The 18,434-nt window shown below is 39.6% G+C and overlaps 1 protein-coding gene across 2 annotated transcripts in view; it reads left to right on the top strand.

Annotated features, from left to right (window-relative positions):
- Positions 1 to 18,434, top strand: part of EDIL3 (EGF like repeats and discoidin domains 3) — a 426,053-nt gene that overhangs the window by 192,638 nt on the left and 214,981 nt on the right. For both annotated transcript variants that reach the window (XM_067731176.1, XM_067731177.1), the window contains one exon: positions 9,297 to 9,425. In XM_067731176.1, the coding sequence (XP_067587277.1) occupies positions 9,297 to 9,425 (129 nt within the window). The remainder of the gene's footprint in view (positions 1 to 9,296; positions 9,426 to 18,434) is intronic.

Raw genomic sequence — 18,434 nt, 5'->3', positions numbered from 1 at the left:
AACTTTCTCTTCAGTGATTTTTGTTTCACATAAGTGTGTTCTAGTCTCTCCAATTAAAAAAAAAAGGACAAAATTAGAGAATACTATATATTTTGCTTAGCCTTTCTTCATCTCCCAGGGAGAACTTTTTCTTCCTTCAACTTTTCTTCACAAACTCCAATCTGGATTCTGCCCTGAGTCAATTAGCATCTTCCAAGAGGCCAACTAGCAATATAAGACAGAATTAGACGTGCAAAAGGTTTATTGGAGGGGGGGATAACTGTGATGGACAAACGGGAGAGAGAGCAAGAGTAGGTAGGATGAGCCTTCAGAGACTGTGACACAAGCCTGTCAACTCTGAAGAGAGAAAAGGAATGAAGGAATATTGCAAAGAAAAAGCCTTGGATGCTATGCCAGTTGAAAAAATCTCAGCCATACCAAAGGGGCACCCCAGAGTAAAGAATGTGCAGTAGAGGAGTGCCAGGGTCAGGCAGGACTGGCCCAGCTCTACACCTCCACCCCGGCAGCTGGTTCTCTCCAAGGGAGGTGAAGCACCACAATCCTATTGACTCTCCCAGTACCAGTCACTCTGGTGAAGTTACTTTCTCAAAGCTTAAAAATAACTCTCGGGCTTCCCTCGTGGCGCAGTGGTTGAGAGTCCGCCTGCCGATGCACGGGACGTGGGTTCATGCCCCGGTCCGGGAAGATCTCACATGCCGCGTAGTGGCTGGGCCCATGAGCCATGGCCGCTGAGCCTGCGCGTCCGGAGCCTGTGCTCCACAACGGGAGAGGCCACAGCAGTGAGAGACCCGCGTACCGCAAAAAATAAAAATAAAAATTAAAATAAAATAACTCTTCTCTATATTTGCAACTTTCAATGAGCTACTTCCTACACATTGGCAAAAATTGTAGTTCTCCCGAAGTATGCCCCACCACAAGCTCACAGATAGTCGAAAAAATTATTGCAACCAGCTATACACTCTCCTTGACCCATGAGGTTATAGTCACTTACAAGCTTATGCTACTTTCACCAGCAGGATACAAAAGCTCTTCTGTGTTTGTGACTCTAGAAATTGCCATTCACTATTACTTTTTAAACATGCAGAAGAGATGCTATAATTCAGAGACCTTAATAACAATATTTTACTTAGTGCTAATACTTTCTGAGTGTTTCATATGTGTCTGTTCTGGGTATTTTATATGTATGATTTTTTTTAAAATTTTTTTTAACATCTTTATTGGGGTATAATTGCTTTAAAATGGTGTGTTAGTTTCTGCTTTATAACAAAGTGAATCAGTTATACATATATATATGTTCCCATATCTCTTCCCTCTTGCGTCTCACTCCCTCCCACCCTCCCTATCCCACCCCTCCAGGTGGTTACAAAGCACCGAGCTGATCTCCCTGTGCTATGCGGCTGCTTCCCACTAGCTATCTACCTTACGTTTTGTAGTGTATATATGTCCATGCCTCTCTCTCGCTTTCTCACAGCTCACCCGTCCCCCTCCCCATATACTCAAGTCCATTCTCTAGTAGGTCTGTGTCTTTATTCCTGTCTTACCCCTAGGTTCTTCATGACATTTTTTTTTCTTAAATTCCATATATATGTGTTAGCATATGGTATTTGTCTTTCTCTTTCTGACTTACTTCACTCTGTATGACAGACTCTAGGTCCATCCACCTCATTACAAATAGCTCAATTTCGTTTCTTTTTATGGCTGAGTAATATTCCATTGTATATATGTACCACATCTTCTTTATCCATTCATCCGATGATGGGCACTTAGGTTGTTTCCATCTCCGGGCTATTGTAAATAGAGCTGCAATGAATATTTTGGTACATGACTCTTTTTGAATTATGGTTTTCTCAGGGTATATGCCCAGTAGTGGGATTGCTGGGTCATATGGTAGTTCTATTTGTAGCTTTTTAAGGAACCTCCATACTGTTCTCCATAGTGGCTGTATCAATTCACATTCCCACCAGCAGTGCAGGAGTGTTCCCTTTTTTCCACACCCTCTCCAGCATTTATTATTTCTAGATATTTTGATGATGGCCATTCTGACTGGTGTGAGATGATATCTCATTGTAGTTTTGATTTGCATTTCTCTAATGATCAATGACGTTGAGCATTCTTTCATGTGTTTGTTGGCAGTCTGTATATCTTCTTTGGAAAATGTCTATTTAGGTCTTCTGCCCATTTTTGGATTGGGTTGTTTGTTTTTTTGTTATTGAGCTGCATAAGCTGCTTGAAAATTTTGGAAATTAATTCTTTGTCAGTTGCTTCGTTTGCAAATATTTTCTCCCATTCTGAGGGTTGTCTTTTGGTCTTGTTTATGGTTTCCTTTGCTGTGCAAAAGCTTTGAATTTTCATTCGGTCCCATTTGTTTATTTTTGTTTTTATTTCCATTTCTCTAGGAGGTGGGTCAAAAAGGATCTTGCTGTGATTTATGTCATAGATTGTTCTGCCTATGTTTTCCTCTAAGAGTTTGATAGTTTCTGGCCTTACATTTAGGTCTTTAATCCATTTTGAGCTTATTTTTGTGTATGGTGTTAGGGAGTGATCTAATCTCATACTTTTACATGTACCTGTCCAGTTTCCCCAGCACCACTTATTGAAGAGGCTGTCATTTCTCCACTCTATATTCCTGCCTCCTTTATCAAAGATAAGGTGACCATATGTGTGTGGGTTTATCTCTGGGCTTTCTATCCTGTTCCATTGATCTATCTTTCTGTTTTTGTGCCAGTACCATACTGTCTTGATTACTGTAGCTTTGTAGTATGGTCTGAAGTCAGGGAGCCTGATTTCTCCAGCTCCGTTTTTCGTTCTCAAGATTGCTTTGGCTATTCGGGGTCTTTGTGTTTCCATACAAATTGTGAATTTTTTTGTTTTAGTTCTGTGAAAAATTCCAGTGGTAGTTTGATAGGGATTGCATTGAATCTGTAGATTGCTTTGGGTAGTTGAGTCATTTTCACAATATTGCTTCTTCCAATCCAAGAACATTGTATATCTCTCCATCTATTTGTATCATCTTTAATTTCTTTCATCAGTGTCTTATAATTTTCTGCATACAGATCTTCTGTCTCCTTAGGTAGGTTTATTCCTAAATATTTTATTCTTTTTGTTGCAATGGTAAATGGGAGTGTTTTCTTGATTTCACTTTCAGATTTTTCATCATTAGTGTATAGGAATGCCAGAGATTTCTGTGCATTAATTTTGTATCCTGCAACTTTACCAAATCCATTGATTAGCTCTAGTAGTTTTCTGGTAGCATCTTTAGGATTCTCAATGTATAGTATCATGGCATCTGCACAGTGACAGCTTTACTTCTTCTTTTCCGATTTGGATTCCTTTCATTTCTCTTTCTTCTCTGATTGCTGTGACTAAAACTTCCAAAACTATGTTGAATAAGAGCAGTGAGGGTGGGCAACCTTGTCTTGTTCCTGATCTTAGTGGAAATGCTTTCAGTTTTTCACCATTGAGGACGATGTTGGCTGTGGGTTTGTCATATATGGCCTTTATTATGTTGAGGAAAGATCCCTCTATGCCTACTTTCTGCAGGATTTTTATCATAAATGAATGTTGAATTTTGTCAAAAGCTTTCTCCGCATCTATTGAGATGATCATATGGTTTTTCTCCTTCAATTTGTTAATATGGTTTATCACATTGATTGATTTGCGTATATTAAGGAATCCTTGCATTCCTGGGATAAACCCCACTTGATCATGGTGTATGATCCTTTTAATGTGCTGTTGGATTCTGTTTGCTAGTATTTTGTTGAGGATTTTTGCATCTATGTTCATCAGTGTTATTGGCCTGTAGTTTTCTTTCTTTGTGACATCCTTGTCTGGTTTTGGTATCAAGGTGATGGTGGCCTTGTGGAATGAATTTGGGAGTGTTCCTCCCTCTGTTATATTTTGGAAGAGTTTGAGAAGGATAGGTGTTAGCTCTTCTCTAAATGTTTGATAGAATTTGCCTGTGAAGCCATCTGGTCCTGGGCTTTTGTTTGTTGGAAGATTTTTAATCACAGTTTCAATTTCTGTGCTTGTGATTGGTCTGTTCATATTTTCTATTACTTCCTGATTCAGTCTTGGCAGTTGTGCATTTCTAAGAATTTGTCCATTTCTTCCAGATTGTCCATTTTATTGGCATAGAGTTGCTCATAGTAATCTCTCATGATCTTTTGTATTTCTACAGTGTCAGTTGTTACTTCTCCTTTTTTTCTAACTCTATTGATTTGAGTTTTCTCCCTCTTTTTTTTGATGAGTCTGGCTAATGGTTTATCTATTTTGTTTATCTTCTCAAAGAACCAGCTTTTAGTTTTATTGATCTTTGCTATCGTTGGCTTCATTTCTTTTTCATTTATTTCTGATCTGATTTTTATGATTTCTTTCCTTCTGCTAACTTTGAGTTTTTTTTGTTCTTCTTTCTCTAATTGCTTGAGGTGCAAGGTTAGGTTGTTTATTTGAGATGTTTCCTGTTTCTTAAGGTGGGCTTGTATTGCTATAAACTTCCCTCTTAGAACTGCTTTTGATGCATCCCATAGGTTTTGGGTCGTCGTGTCTCCATTGTCATTTGTTTCTAGGTATTTTTTGATTTCCTCTTTGATTTCTTCAGTGATCACTTCGTTATTAAGTAGTGTATTGTTTAGCCTCCGTGTGTTTTTATTTTTTACAGATATTTTACTGTAATTGATATCTAGTCTCATAGCGCTGTGGTCAGAAAAGATACTTGATACAATTTCAATTTTCTTAAATTTAGTAAGAGTTGATTTGTGACCCAAGATATGATGTATCCTGGAGAATGTTCCATGAGCACTTGAGAAAAATGCGTATTCTGTTGTTTTTGGATGGAATGTCCTATAAATATCAATTAATAAGTCAATCTTGTTTAATGTATCATTTAAAGCTTGTGTTTCCTTATTTATTTTCATTTTGGATGATCTGTCCATTGGTGAAAGTGGGGTGTTGAAGTCCCCTACTATGAATGTGTTACTGTCGATTTCCCCTTTTATGGCTGTTTGTATTTGCCTTATGTATTGAGGTGCTCCTATGTTGGGTGCATAAATATTTACAATTGTTATATCTTCTTCTTGGATCGATCCCTTGATCATTATGTAGTGTCCTTCTTTGTCTCTTGTAATAGTCTTTATTTTAAAGTCTTTTTTGTCTGATATGAGAATTGCTACTCCAGCTTTCTTTTGGTTTCCGTTTGTATGGAATTTCTTTTTCCATCCCCTTACTTTCAGTCTGTATGTGTCTCTAGGTCTGAAGTGGGTCTCTTGTAGACAGCATATATATGGGTCTTGTTTTTGTATCCATTCAGCCAATCTGTGTCTTTTGGTGGGAGCATTTAATCCCTTTACATTTAAGGTAATTATCGATATGTATGTTCCTATTACCATTTTCTTAATTGTTTTGGGTTTGTTTTTGTAGGTCTTTTCCTTCTCTTGTGTTTCCTGCCTAGACAAGTTCCTTTAGCCATTGTTGTAAAGCTGCTTTGGTGGTGCTGAACTCTCCCAACTTTTGCTTGTCTGTAAAGGTTTTAATTTCTCCATCAAATTTGAATGAGCTCCTTGCTGGCTAGAGTAATCTTGGTTGCAGGTTTTTCTCCTTCATCACTTTAAACATGTCCTACCACTCCCTTCTGGCTTGCAGAGTTTCTGCTGAAAGATCAGCTGTTAACCTTATGGGGATTCCCTTGTGTGTTATTTGTTGTTTTTCCCTTGCTGCTTTTAATGTGCTTTTTTGTATTTAATTTTTGACAGTTTGATTAATATGTGTCTTGGTGTATTTCTCCTTGGATTTATCCTGTATGGGACTCTCTGTGCTTCCTGGACTTGATTAACTATTTCCTTTCCCATATTAGGGAAGTTTTCAACTATAATCTCTTCAAATATTTTCTCAGTCCCTTTCTTTTTCTCTTCTTCTTCTGGAAACCCTATACTTCGAATGTTGGTGCATTTAATGTTGTCCCAGAGGTCTCTGAGACTGTCCTCAGTTCTTTTCATTCTTTTTTCTTTATTCTGCTCTGCAGTAGTTATTTCCACTATTTTATCTTCCAGGTCACTTATGCATTCTTCTGCCTTAGTTATTCTGCTATTGATCCCCCTAGAGTATTTTTCGTTTCATTTATTGTGTTGTTCATCGTGGTTTGTTTCATCTTTAGTTCTTCTAGGTCCTTGTTAAATGTTTCTTGCATTTTCTCTCTTCTCTTTCCAAGATTTTGGATCATCTTTACTATCATTATTCTGAATTCTTTTTCAGGTAGACTCCCTATTTCCTCTTCATTTGTTAGGTCTGGTGGGTTTTCATCTTGCTCCTTCATCTGCGGTGTGTTTTTCTGTCTTCTCATTTTGCTTATCTTACAGTGTTTGGGGTCTCCTTTTTGCAGGCTGCAGGTTCGTAGTTCCCGTTGTTTTTGGTGTCTGTCCCCAGTGGCTAAGGTTGGTTCAGTGGGTTGTGTAGGCTTCCTGGTGGAGGGGACTAGTGCCTGTGTTCTGGTGGATGAGGCTGCATCTTGTCTTTTTGGTGGGCAGGTCCACGTCTGGTGGTGTGTTTTGGGGTGTCTGTGGACTTATTAGGATTTTAGGCAGGCTCTCTGCTAATGGGTGGGGTTGTGTTCCTGTTTTGCTAGTTGTTTGGCATAGGGTGTCCAGCACTGTAGCTTGCTGGTCGTTGAGTGAAGTTGGGTGCTGGTGTTGAGATGGAGATCTCTGGGAGATTTTCGCCATTTGATATTATGTGGAGCTGGGAGGTCTTTTGTTGACCAGTGTCCTTAAGTTGGCTCTCCCACCTCAGAGGCGCAGCACTGACTCCTGGCTGCAGCCCCAAGAGCCTTTCCTCCACACGGCTCAGAATAAAAGGGAGAAAAAGTAGAGAGAAAGAATTAGTAGAAGTAGGAAGAAAGAAAGAAAGGAAGGAAGGAAGGAAGAAAAAAAGAAGAAAAGAAGGAAAGAGGGAAAGAAAGGAAGGAGGGAGGGAGGGACGGTGGGAGGAAGGAAGGAAGGAAGAAAGGAGGGAAGGAAGGAAAAAAGAAAGAAAGAAGGAAGATAAAGTAAAATAAAAGAGTAAAATATAATAAAGTTATTAAAATAAAAAATAATTATTAAGAAAAGAAATTTAAAAAAATGGACGGATAGAACCTTAGGACAAATGGTGGAAGCAAAGCTATACAGACAAAATCTCACACAGAAGCATACACATACACACTCATAAAAAGAGGAAAAGGGGAAAAAATCATAAATCTTGCTCTCAAAGTCCACCTCCTCAATTTGGGATGATTCATTGTCTAAAGGAAGGAAGGAAGGAAAAAGAAAGAAAGAAAGAAGATAAAGTAAAATAAAATAGTTATTAAAATTAATATTATTAAGAAAGAAAAAAAATTAAAAAAAAAAAAGGACGGATAGAACCCTAGGACAAATGGTGGAAGCAAAGCTATACAGACAAAATCTCACACAGAGGCATACACATACAGACTCACAAAAAGAGGAAAAGGGGAAAAAATCGTAAATCTTGCTCCCAAAGTCGACTTCCTTAATTTGGGATGATTCATTGTCTATTCATGTATTCCACAGATGCAGGGTACATCAAGTTGATTGTGGAGCTTTAATCCGCTGCTTCTGAGGCTGCTGGGAGAGATTTCCCTTTCTCTTCTTTGTTCTCACAGCTCCCAGGTGCTCAGCTTTGGATTTGGCCCCGCCTCTGCGTGTAGGTCGCTGGAGGGCGTCTGTGTTTTGCTCAGACAGGACGGGGTTAAAGGAGCAGCTGATTCAGGGACTCTGGATTACTCAGGCCTGGGAGGGGGGAGGGGCACGGAGTGAGGGGCGGGCCTGCGGCGGCAGAGGCTGGCGTGACGTTGCACCAGCCTGAGGCACGCCGTGCGTTCTCCCGGGTAAGTTGTCCCTGGGTCCCGGGAACCCGGCAGTGTCGGGCTGCACAGGCTTCCCGGAAAGGAGGTATGGATAGTGACCTGTGCTCGCACACAGGCTTCTTGGCAGCGGCAGCAGCAGCCTTAGCGTCTCCTGCCCGTCTCTGGGGTCCGCGCTTTTAGCGGCGACTCGCGCCCGTCTCTGGAGCTCCTTTAAGCAGCGCTCTTAATCCCCTCTCCTCGCGCACCAGGAAACAAAGAGGGAAGAAAAAGTCTCTTGCCTCTTCGGCAGGTCCAGACTTTTCCCGGACTCCCTCCCGGCTAGCCGTGGTGCTCTATCCCCTTCAGGCTGTGTTCACGCTGCCAACCCCAGTCCTCTCCCTGTGCTGCGACCAAAGCCCGAGCCTCAGTTCCCAGCCCCGCCCGCCCCGGCGGGGGAGCAGACAAGCCTCTCGGGCTGGTGAGTGCCAGTCGGCACCGTTCCTCTGTGCGGGAATCTTTCCGCTTTGCCCTTCGCACCCCTGTTGCTGCGCTCTCCTCCGCGGATGCGAAGTTCCCCCCCTCCCGCAGTCTCCACCCGCCAAGGGGCTTCCTAGTGTGTGGAAACATTTCCTCCTTCACAGCTCCCTCCCACTGGTGCAGGTCCCGTCCCTATTCTTTTGTCTCTGTTTTTTTCTTTTTTTCTTTTGCCCTACCCAGGTACGTGGGGGAGTTTCTTGCCTTTTGGAAGGTCTGAGGTCTTCTGCCAGCGTTCAGTAGTTGTTCTGTAGGAGTTGTTCCACATGTAGATGTATTTCTGGTGTATCTGTGGGGAGGAAGGTGATCTCCGCGTCTTAGTCTTCCGCCATCTTCCCCTCGTCCCCCTTATTTATTTATTTTTGGCTGTGCTGGGTCTTCGTTTCTGTGTGAAGGCTTTCTCTAGTTGCGGTGAGCGGGGGCCACTCTTCATGGCGGTGCGCGGGCCTCTCACTATCTCGGCCTCTCTTGTGGAGCACGGGCTCCAGACACGCAGGCTCAGTCGTTGTGGCTCACGGGCCCAGTTGCTCCGCGGCATGTGGGATCTTCCCAGAGCAGGGCTCGAACCCGTGTCCCCTGCAACGGCAGGCGGACTCTCAACCACTGCGCCACCAGGGAAGCCCTGTATGAATTGTTTTCATCTCTATCATCCCCCTTTGTGGTAGATTGTATTAGTATTGCATTCAACAGAAGATGAGACTGAGGTACGGAGAGGTTAAATAAATCGTCCAAGACCACATGGCTAGAAAGTGATGAAACCAGGATTCAAACCCATGCCATTGATCTCTAGAACTCCCCCAACTACTACATTTCCTATGGCACTAATATCCAGAACACTTTCCTCTATAAAATTATTAATTGCAAAATGTTGACCCAATGTCTACTTTAAAGCATATGCATCATGCAGCAATATTCTTTTTCTATCTTTCAGGTCCCTGCACTCCTAATCCGTGCCATAATGGAGGAACCTGTGAAATAAGTGAAGCATACCGAGGGGATACATTCATAGGCTATGTCTGTAAATGTCCCCGAGGATTTAATGGGATTCACTGTCAGCACAGTAAGTCATCCACAGTCATTGTGCTTTTACTATCACTGATTGCAAAATATACAAGTCATTATTCTTGTTTGTAATAGAATGATAGAATCTTTGAGCAGCAAAGAACCCTGGCCATTGGCTAATGCTACTTCTCTCCCACTGAATACACCACATTCCCCACTGACTCCTAGACTGTTTCTATCCTCCCAGGCGTGTTGGCCCTTTTCATCGTTGTTCAGCCATACTTGCAAAATGCTGCTTTTATATTGAACTGATATGTGTCTCTTTCTTTCACATTTGTCCTAACGCTGCATTCTTCAAGCTTCCTAGACATTATTCTGTTGATTCAGTTCAGAGATGATACCCAGAAAAGAAAACTGCCCACTCTGCCCTATCTATAAGCCAGCTTCCTCCTTCTCACATGTCAGCAGTTTTAGTGTGAAAATCTTTGTAAGTTCAACAAGTGTGCTATCTGCATATCTCTCTTTTATGCTTGTTCTTATTTAACCTGAAGTTAAACAAAATATGTCCACTTGTGATGATTTTTTCTTAGAAGTATGGCTCAACATTACTGTCCTTCTAAGGATTTCTAACAGTAAAAGTCTGCCTTTGTATACTCTTACACTCTCCACCCTAGAGCCCTGCAGCACAGGAAAAAAAAAAAGTTAGGATGATATGACCTTGGCTACAGTCCTTGCCACTAAACACTGGACAACATCCCATTATGAAAATTCTATTCTCATTTCAAGAGGGGATTCCTCTGTAAGTGTGTGTGCTCTATGCAAGCAGCCCTTGATTGGGGGGGCTCAAGTGGGGTTGCCAGACTGTCTTCCTCCGGATGCTGCTCTGACACTATGTCACAAAGCTTTGCCAATAAGTTAGTAATATTCTCTTCAGGTGATTAGGTAAGTGTCAAGGCAGCCAAGATTCTGGGCTCCCATCTCTGTCTTTCCAGAGATGTTTTGAGATATTCATGTGTGAAGGCTGAGCAGTGATGCTACAATAAGGAAGAATCAGCTGTGGGGACTTTGGACTCAGCCTGACAAAAATCAGGAGCTTCTCAGTCCCTTGTTGGTGATCTGAGCCCTTAGAGACAGTTACAAGCAGTGTAGGTATTACAGTAGACTGTATTATGTGTATTATAACAGGCTTCTACAGAAATTCCACAAATTCCTGACCATTGAAGGTCTCCAGAAAAGTACGCAATATTCTCAAAGTCTCAGAGCCAGGATGCACTCTGCATTTTTTGCTGATGATTGGAAATCTGGCTCTGTCTGACATATCCAATTTTGCCTTACTCATTCTTAACATCATGGTCTTAATCATCACTCTAGTATTCGTGGCTTATATATTCACTACTCACGCTAGGACATTCGCCATTCCCCTCTTCCCCTCCCTCTGATCAATATCCTATTCCTCCTTCAAGACTCAGGTTCTATTAAGACCTTAAACCTATGTTTAAGGTTTATGGGAAGCTGGAGGCTGAGGGATTCAATTTAGAACTGGGATTTTGTGGTCTAAACAAACTGGTCCCTCTTCTCTGAAGTGCATCACTATTAGAAGCAGCAGAGAATAAGGGAAAGGGATTGGATTTGGAATCAGAGACCTGGATTTGAGACCTGACCTCTAAGTTATTGGATAAGTGACCCTGAGCCAGTCACTTGACCTTTCTGTGCTTGAAGACATATAAATAGAGGAATTGAACTAGAAATAAATGATCTCTGGCTCATACGAGCTAGGAGAGTATTATGACTAAATGGGTAGCTTGCTTACTGTACAAAGGTTATCAGGTCTTCCTCTTTACAGATAAAATTGAAAAGGATTATATATTGGGAAAGAAAATTTAGAAGTGCTGGAAGCCCTGAGAGCTTTTCCAGGTGGGAGAACCAAAAAAAGCAGCTGTTTAGTCCCTTGCAAGAACTGCTAGGGATTTGGGTTTGCGTTTCACAGCGGTAATTATCTTATAGCCTAGATATACTCTAGAACCTTGCTATTCAAAGTGTAGTCCTGCATCAGCATTTCCTGGAAGCTTGTTGGAAATGCAGATTACCAGGTGCCACCTCAAACCAATTAAATCAGAATCTGTTTTTAAAAATGATCTCCAGTTGACTCCCACACATATCGAAGTTTGAGAAAAACAGCACAAGGCTTTCAGTAGCTATAACTAGTCATCTCATAGGTTAAGGTAGCAACTTCTGCATTCAGTTACATAACAATGCATTGTAGGCAAAATATTTATTATCTTTTTGCTAATAAAAACTATAGTGAAAATCAGAGATGGACCAATATAATATGAACATTTCATTTGGGAAAAGAATTGAAAAAAATTCTTCAGACATCCAGTTATAGCAGGGCTTACTAATTTAGTTCTATATGACAGAATGTGAATTAAATATCTTTTGGAATATGCTAAATAGTTAAAGAATTTTAAGTTTCATGATATAGGAGTGACAAATACATAGTTAATAGGTTTAGTTTAACAACTATTTTGTCAGTATGTTACAAATTAGAAAAAATGTTTCCAGTGCTAGCATTAATATTACCTACATTTTTTTTTAAAATTAGGTTTTGGTTTTGCAAACAGTTTTAGGTTTACAGAAAAATTGAGCAGAGAGTACAGAAAGTTCCCGTATACCCCCCTCCCTTAGTCTCCTCTCTTATTAACTTCTTGCATTAATTGGGTATATTTGTTATAGTTGATGAACTGATATTACTATATTATTATTAAGTAAAGTACATAGTTTATATTAGGGTTTACTATTTGTACCGTACGGTTCTATGGATTTTGAAAAATGCATAATAGCATGTGTCCACCAAAGCCTCATACAAAATAGTTTCACTAACCTAAAAATCTGTGCTCTGCCTATTCATCCCTCCCTCCCTACGCCCAACCCCTGGCAACCACTGATTTTTTTTTTTTTCACTGTCTCTGTGGTTTTGCCTTTTCCAGAATGTCATACAGTTGGAATCCTACAGTATGTAGCTGGAATCATATACTATGTAGACTTTTCAGAGTAACCTGTTTCACTTAGCAGTATGTATTTAAGTTTCCTCCACGTCTTTTTGTGACTTGATAGCTCTTTTTGCTTTTAACCACTGAATAATATTCCACTTTATGGATGTACTTCAGTGTGTTCATTCGTTCACCTATTAAAGAACATCTTAGTTGCTTCTATTTTTGGCAATTATGAATAAAGCTGCCATAAACATTCATGTGCAGGTTTTTGTGTGGACATAAGTTTTCAACCCATTTGAGTAAATACCTAAGAGTGTAATTCTTATGGTAACAGTACATTTTGTTTTGTCAGAAACTGCCAAACTGCCTTCCACAGTGGCTGTACCATTTTGCATACTTGTCAGCAAAGAATGAGAGTTTCCTATTCTCACAAGCATTGGTTATTGCCAGTATTTTGGATTTTAGCCATTACAAATGCTTGTTTGGTAATGAAAATAGCATGAGGTTGTAACTTTATAACTAATAATGATTAGTATTGGTTTTTATATAGAATTATCAAATTATACATGTTCTTAAAATGCCATACATTAATGTGTATCATATACATATATATGTAATTATGTGTATATATGTATATCTACATATATGTATATATACACATACGTGTGTGTGTTAATTATAAGATGTAAATTATAAGATGAGTTGAACACCAAAATTGTCTAGAGGTTAGACTTTTGAAAGGCATTTTTAAGCAAGCTCTTTTCTGGTGGGAGCCGCATTTTGGGCTGGCTAGAAGTAATCATATTTTATTTGTTGCCTAGTTACAAATCTAATGCCTTAGGGAAGGACTGTTTCTTCATTCTCAGAATTCTGTGCCCATCTTACTGAAGGCATTCTGTGCATTCTCCCTACCTGTGCACAGCTCTGCAACCTTCAATTCCTTTTATTGGGTTGGCCAAAAAGTTCAAACTGAGAAGGTTGGCCAGAAAAATCACAGAATCTAAAATTTTCCTCTTTGTATATTATGCTAAATGTTGTAAACCAGTTTGGTGTTAATTTGATACTATTGACTAATGGATTCATACATTCAACAAATATCTATTGGGGACATGAGTCATTTTACTTTTTTAAATTACATATTTCACTTTTCTCAGAGTTAGCCAATGGTATTTGCTGTTTTGACAATCACTGTTCATTGGATTAATTATATGTTTTGCAGTTACATGTGTTTTCTGATAGATGATGCTTGTTAGAATCTGGTTCCACCTCAGCCCTATTGAATCACAGTCTTTGATTGGTACCCTGGATATAGTTAAAAGCATCCATATGGTCCTTAGGTGCACCAAGCTTGAGGACTACTGGCTAAAAGAATGACCTTTAATTTCCAAATTATACAGGAGTAAACTTGCTTTTAGGGAAAGAATTCTGGATTAGACTTGGATTTTTGATGCAGTTCTATCTTGATCAATTGATGAAGACTTGGTTAGTATTTAATGGTTCTTTGATTCAGCTTTCTCATCCAACGATTCAATTCAATTCAATAAACACTGAGAACTTCACACTGTATTATGTGCTGGAAATAATATGTCTATAAAAAGTAGAATTAATAATCCTTTGCCCTGTTTCCCTAAATAGGATATTTGTTAGAGTAAGATGAGACATTTTAGAACATACTTTACATATCTTAAAGTGTAACAAATTCCTAATGGATGAATATTTTAAAATATAATGCGGATTCCTATTGGTCTTTAATTTTTCCCTTCTCTTAAAAAAATTTTTAATTGTAATTTTTTTGAAAAATATGAGTTGTAGGGCCGGGGGGGGAAAGCCTAATTTGGAACTTTATGCTTTTCTATAAGAATTCCTCTCTTACATCCTTAATTCTAAGAGGTAATTATTATTTTGTTAAATTACTCTTTCTAATGTTAGCTTGATGGCCTCTTTATTTTAGCTTTCCCACTAGAGGATAAATTTGTCCTAATAAAGTATTCACTTCAAAACTGTGTTGAAACAACCTGGAGTTATTACTGACACCTGCAAGCTCTTTAACCACAGTGGCTAAATGAAGACCTCTAAGGAGACTTCCAAAATAGACTTGCCTCCAACCTCAAAAGGTTTCTGACTATAGATAGAGAATTCAGAGTTTTCTGTTCCCTGAGGACTTTGCAGGTCAATGTTAGACCCCTTAACTCTATAAGCCAAAGGTTGTGGAACTTGGTGTGTATATGAATCATCTGGGAGTATAGATAAATATTCAGATTCATCTTGCTCATCTGTAGAGACTCTAATTCAATAGAAGTAATTTTGGACCCAGGTCTGCCTATTAACAATTACCCTGGTAAAACTGACACAAACAATTCTAGAACACTGGTTCTCACTTTGGTTGCACATTAGAATCACCTGGAGACTTATGAAAACTACTAATGCCTGGCTTCCACCCCAGAGATTCTGATTTAATTGGTCTGGGGTATGGTCTAGGCATTAGGAGTTTTAAAACCTCCCCAGATGATTCTAATGTGCAGCTAAGGCTGGGAATCAGTGTTCTAGAACTATACTGCCGGGAATTACTATGTCTTAAAGACACCAAGCAGAGAAATACAGAGAAATGAAGCTTAGGATACACAAATATAACTCCACACTAAGTGTATAATCAGGCAACCTTATTGAATTTTGTCATTCAAGCTTTACTTAATATAACGGAAATCATCTTACAGCAAGAACCCTCAACTGATTGAAAGAATCAGGCCAGAGGAAGATATTAGCTTACTGTTCTTAAAATATGTTATCCCTTAATCTATCTGCAATAGTCAGCGTTCCAAGGCATTTTCATTTTCTTGTTTTCACTCTTTTCAGGAGTCTCGCAAAGAGCACTGTCCTGGCAGAGCTATGTACTAGATATTTACACAGAAACACTATTCAAATATAGACACAGTCTGTGATTTTTTGCAGTGAAATATTCAGATATCGTCAAACTCAAAATATTTGAAAATTGCTACTTTAAATGACAGTTAAACATTCTTCTTTTTTCCTGTTACTTATTAAAAGAAATCTGATTGTCAGGAAACCGTAAGTTCTGAACAAAAATATGTTAAAATCTGCCAGAAAGGTTAGACTCATGAAGGTGGTGTATTTATACTAATAGGCTTGACCTTCTAGAACTGATTCACTCATGATTTCATAAAGGATCTCTCCAGGAATAGAGACGGTACCACAAATACAGTTTAAGAAAAGAAATTTGTTGCATGTAATCCAAACTTCCAAGGCCTCTCAGTTTGTGGCTATATTTAACTTTGATTTCCTAATTCCTGTTGCTCTTAGCTACCATTTTCCAGTGCCATTTACGCCTGTGGGGCCTCATTCTCTCCTGAAGTCTTCCTCACTCAGGCCAGGAGTTTATTTATTTATGCATTTGACAGGTAATTTTTGAGAGCTTACTTACTGCTTTGCCAGGCTGCCACATGCTTAGGAACGAGTATGAGCTCCCTGGCTCTGCTGACGGTTCCACCTTGAAAATATTGCTCAGGGGCTGGCTGCACTTTCCTCTGCTGGTGGCCACTCAGGCATCTGAAACTGCACATGGTCTAAGGAACCATCAGGCCAAGTTAAGCCGTTTTAAGGACATTGGGTCCTACTGTGTTCCCTGGGGTTGGAGAGTCACAGGGCTTTTCCCAGAGCCTCACACATCCCTTTACGGACACAACTGCTCAACTTCCTGACCTAACTGCGCCTTCTTTTTTTTAAATTGAGATACAATTGACACGTAACATTATATTCATATCAGGTGTGCAACATACATTTTTTTTCTTGTGATGAGAACTTTTAAAATCTACTCTTTTAGCAACTTTCAAATATGCAATACAGTATTTAAAATTATAGTCACCATGCTGTACAGTACATCTCCAGCACTTATTTGTCTTGTAACTAGAAGTTTGTATCTTTTGACCCCCTTCACCCACTCCCTCACCCGCTGCCTCTTGCAGCCATCCATTTTTTCTCTCTATCTGTGGTGGTGGTGGCTGTTATTGTCCTTGTATACCTGAAGATAGTGTCAGATCCCACAGGTTGAGGGCTCAGTACCACAAGACTGCCCCCAGCCCACTCTGGATGGTCCCCAGGTTACCAACGACTTCTGTCAGAGTTGGCTACAAATAGGACATTCCCTCCTCAAGTTCTCTTAATTTGGTAGAGCAGCTCACAAAACTCAGGGAAACTCTTGCTTACATTTCCCAGTTTATTAAAGGATGTGATAAAGAATACGGGTGAAAGCCTAGATGAAGAGATACACAGGGTGAGGTCTGTGAGGGTCCCGAGCACAGGAGGTTCTCTCTGTGGAATTGGGGTGTGTCACCTTCCCAGTATGGATATGTTCCCCAACCTGGAAGCTCTCTGAATCCCATACTATTGAGATTTTTATGGAGGCTTCCTCATGTAAGCATGATCAATCATTAATTCCATTTTTAGCCCTTCTCCCTTCTCTAGAAAATGGGGGGGCGGGGCTGAAAATTTCAAGCTTCTAATCGTGGTTTGATCTTTCTGGTGACCATCCCTCACCCAAGAGACCACCCACAGCTGCCTCATTAAAACAAAAGACACTCCTATCACCCAGGAAACTACAAGGGTTTTAGGTGCTCTGTGCCAGGAACAAGGGAAAGAGACCAAAATAACCAAGTCCCTGGTGTCATAGGACTTCCATTCTAATGGAGAAAAAAATAATTTAAAAAATAGGACATATTCATTTACCATATTGCTCAGCAGTTATACTCTTGGGCATTTATCCAAGAGAGATGAAAGCTTAAATTCACACAAATGTCTGTATGTGGATGTTCATAGCAGCTTTATTGGTAATAAACAAAGTCTCAGATTGGCCCAGATGTCCTTCAACAGGTGAATGGTTAAACAAACATTGGTACATACATTCCATGGAATACTTAGTACTCAGCAATGAAAATGAAGAAACTGTTGATAAATACAACTTAGATAAATCTCCAGGAAATGAAGCTAAGTGGAAAAAAAAAAAAAAAAGAAAGAAAAGCCAATCCCAAGAGGATACCTACTGGATGATTCCAAGTAAAACATTTTGGAAAAGACAGAATTTTAGAAAGGGAGGACAGATTTCCAAGTGTTAAGGAGGGAACAGAGGAAGGTGAGTCCTTAAAAGGACAACACGAGGTATCCTTGTGGTATTGGAACTATTTGGTATATGGACTAGCATGATGGATACACACACCTACTTACGTGATAAAATTGTACAGAATTACTTACATATACACAAATGAGTATAAGTAAAACTGGAGAAATCTGAATAAGGTTGATATAGTAATAGCAGTATTTTAGTTGTGCTTTTATACTACAGCTTTGCAAAATGTTAACCATTGTGAAGAACTCGGTATATATTTCTTTGTCTGATTTTTTACAAATGCATTTGACTCTACAATTATTTTAATAAAAATTTAATTAAAATGTAGCAATATATATTATGTATAATGCATAATAATGTAGTAGTAACATGTAATATCAACAATAATAATACATATTATAAGGATAAGGACTAAGGAGCAGAGGTTTTTGAGTGATATTTTAGAGCATGGCCAAAGTTTTCTCCCAGGAATTGACACCTGAGTAGAGATGTGAATGATGTCAGGGGTCATCCAGGTAAACCAGAAGGAGTAGCGAGTGCTGGGGTCCCAAGAGGGGTGTGTGCTTGGGGCACAATGAATGATGAGAAGGGAGGCAGAAAGGAGGCCTGGTCAAGGGCTGGATCAGGTAGGGCCTTGTAAGCCATAGAGAGGACTTTTTAATCTTATTGAAATTGGAAGAGCACCTTTGGAGGGCGGAGAGCAAGGGAGTATATTAATTCATTTGTTTGGAGAATGACTCTGACCACTGGTGAAGAATGGGCTCTGCTGGGGGCAAGAAGATGGTGGCTTGGACTGAGGTGGTAATGAGGACTTGAGGGGAGCTGAACAATGTTCAGATTTGGAAAGTCGTTTCAAGTGGATTACACTAGGGTCGTAAATACTTGTTTTTTTCTAATTAATTTCAATAGCATTATAATTATTTATTTTTACTTAATT

This window comes from Pseudorca crassidens, chromosome 3 (genome assembly GCF_039906515.1).
Source record: "Pseudorca crassidens isolate mPseCra1 chromosome 3, mPseCra1.hap1, whole genome shotgun sequence".
Taxonomy (NCBI): domain Eukaryota; kingdom Metazoa; phylum Chordata; class Mammalia; order Artiodactyla; family Delphinidae; genus Pseudorca; species Pseudorca crassidens.
This window is presented reverse-complemented; position numbering and strand designations above follow the sequence as displayed.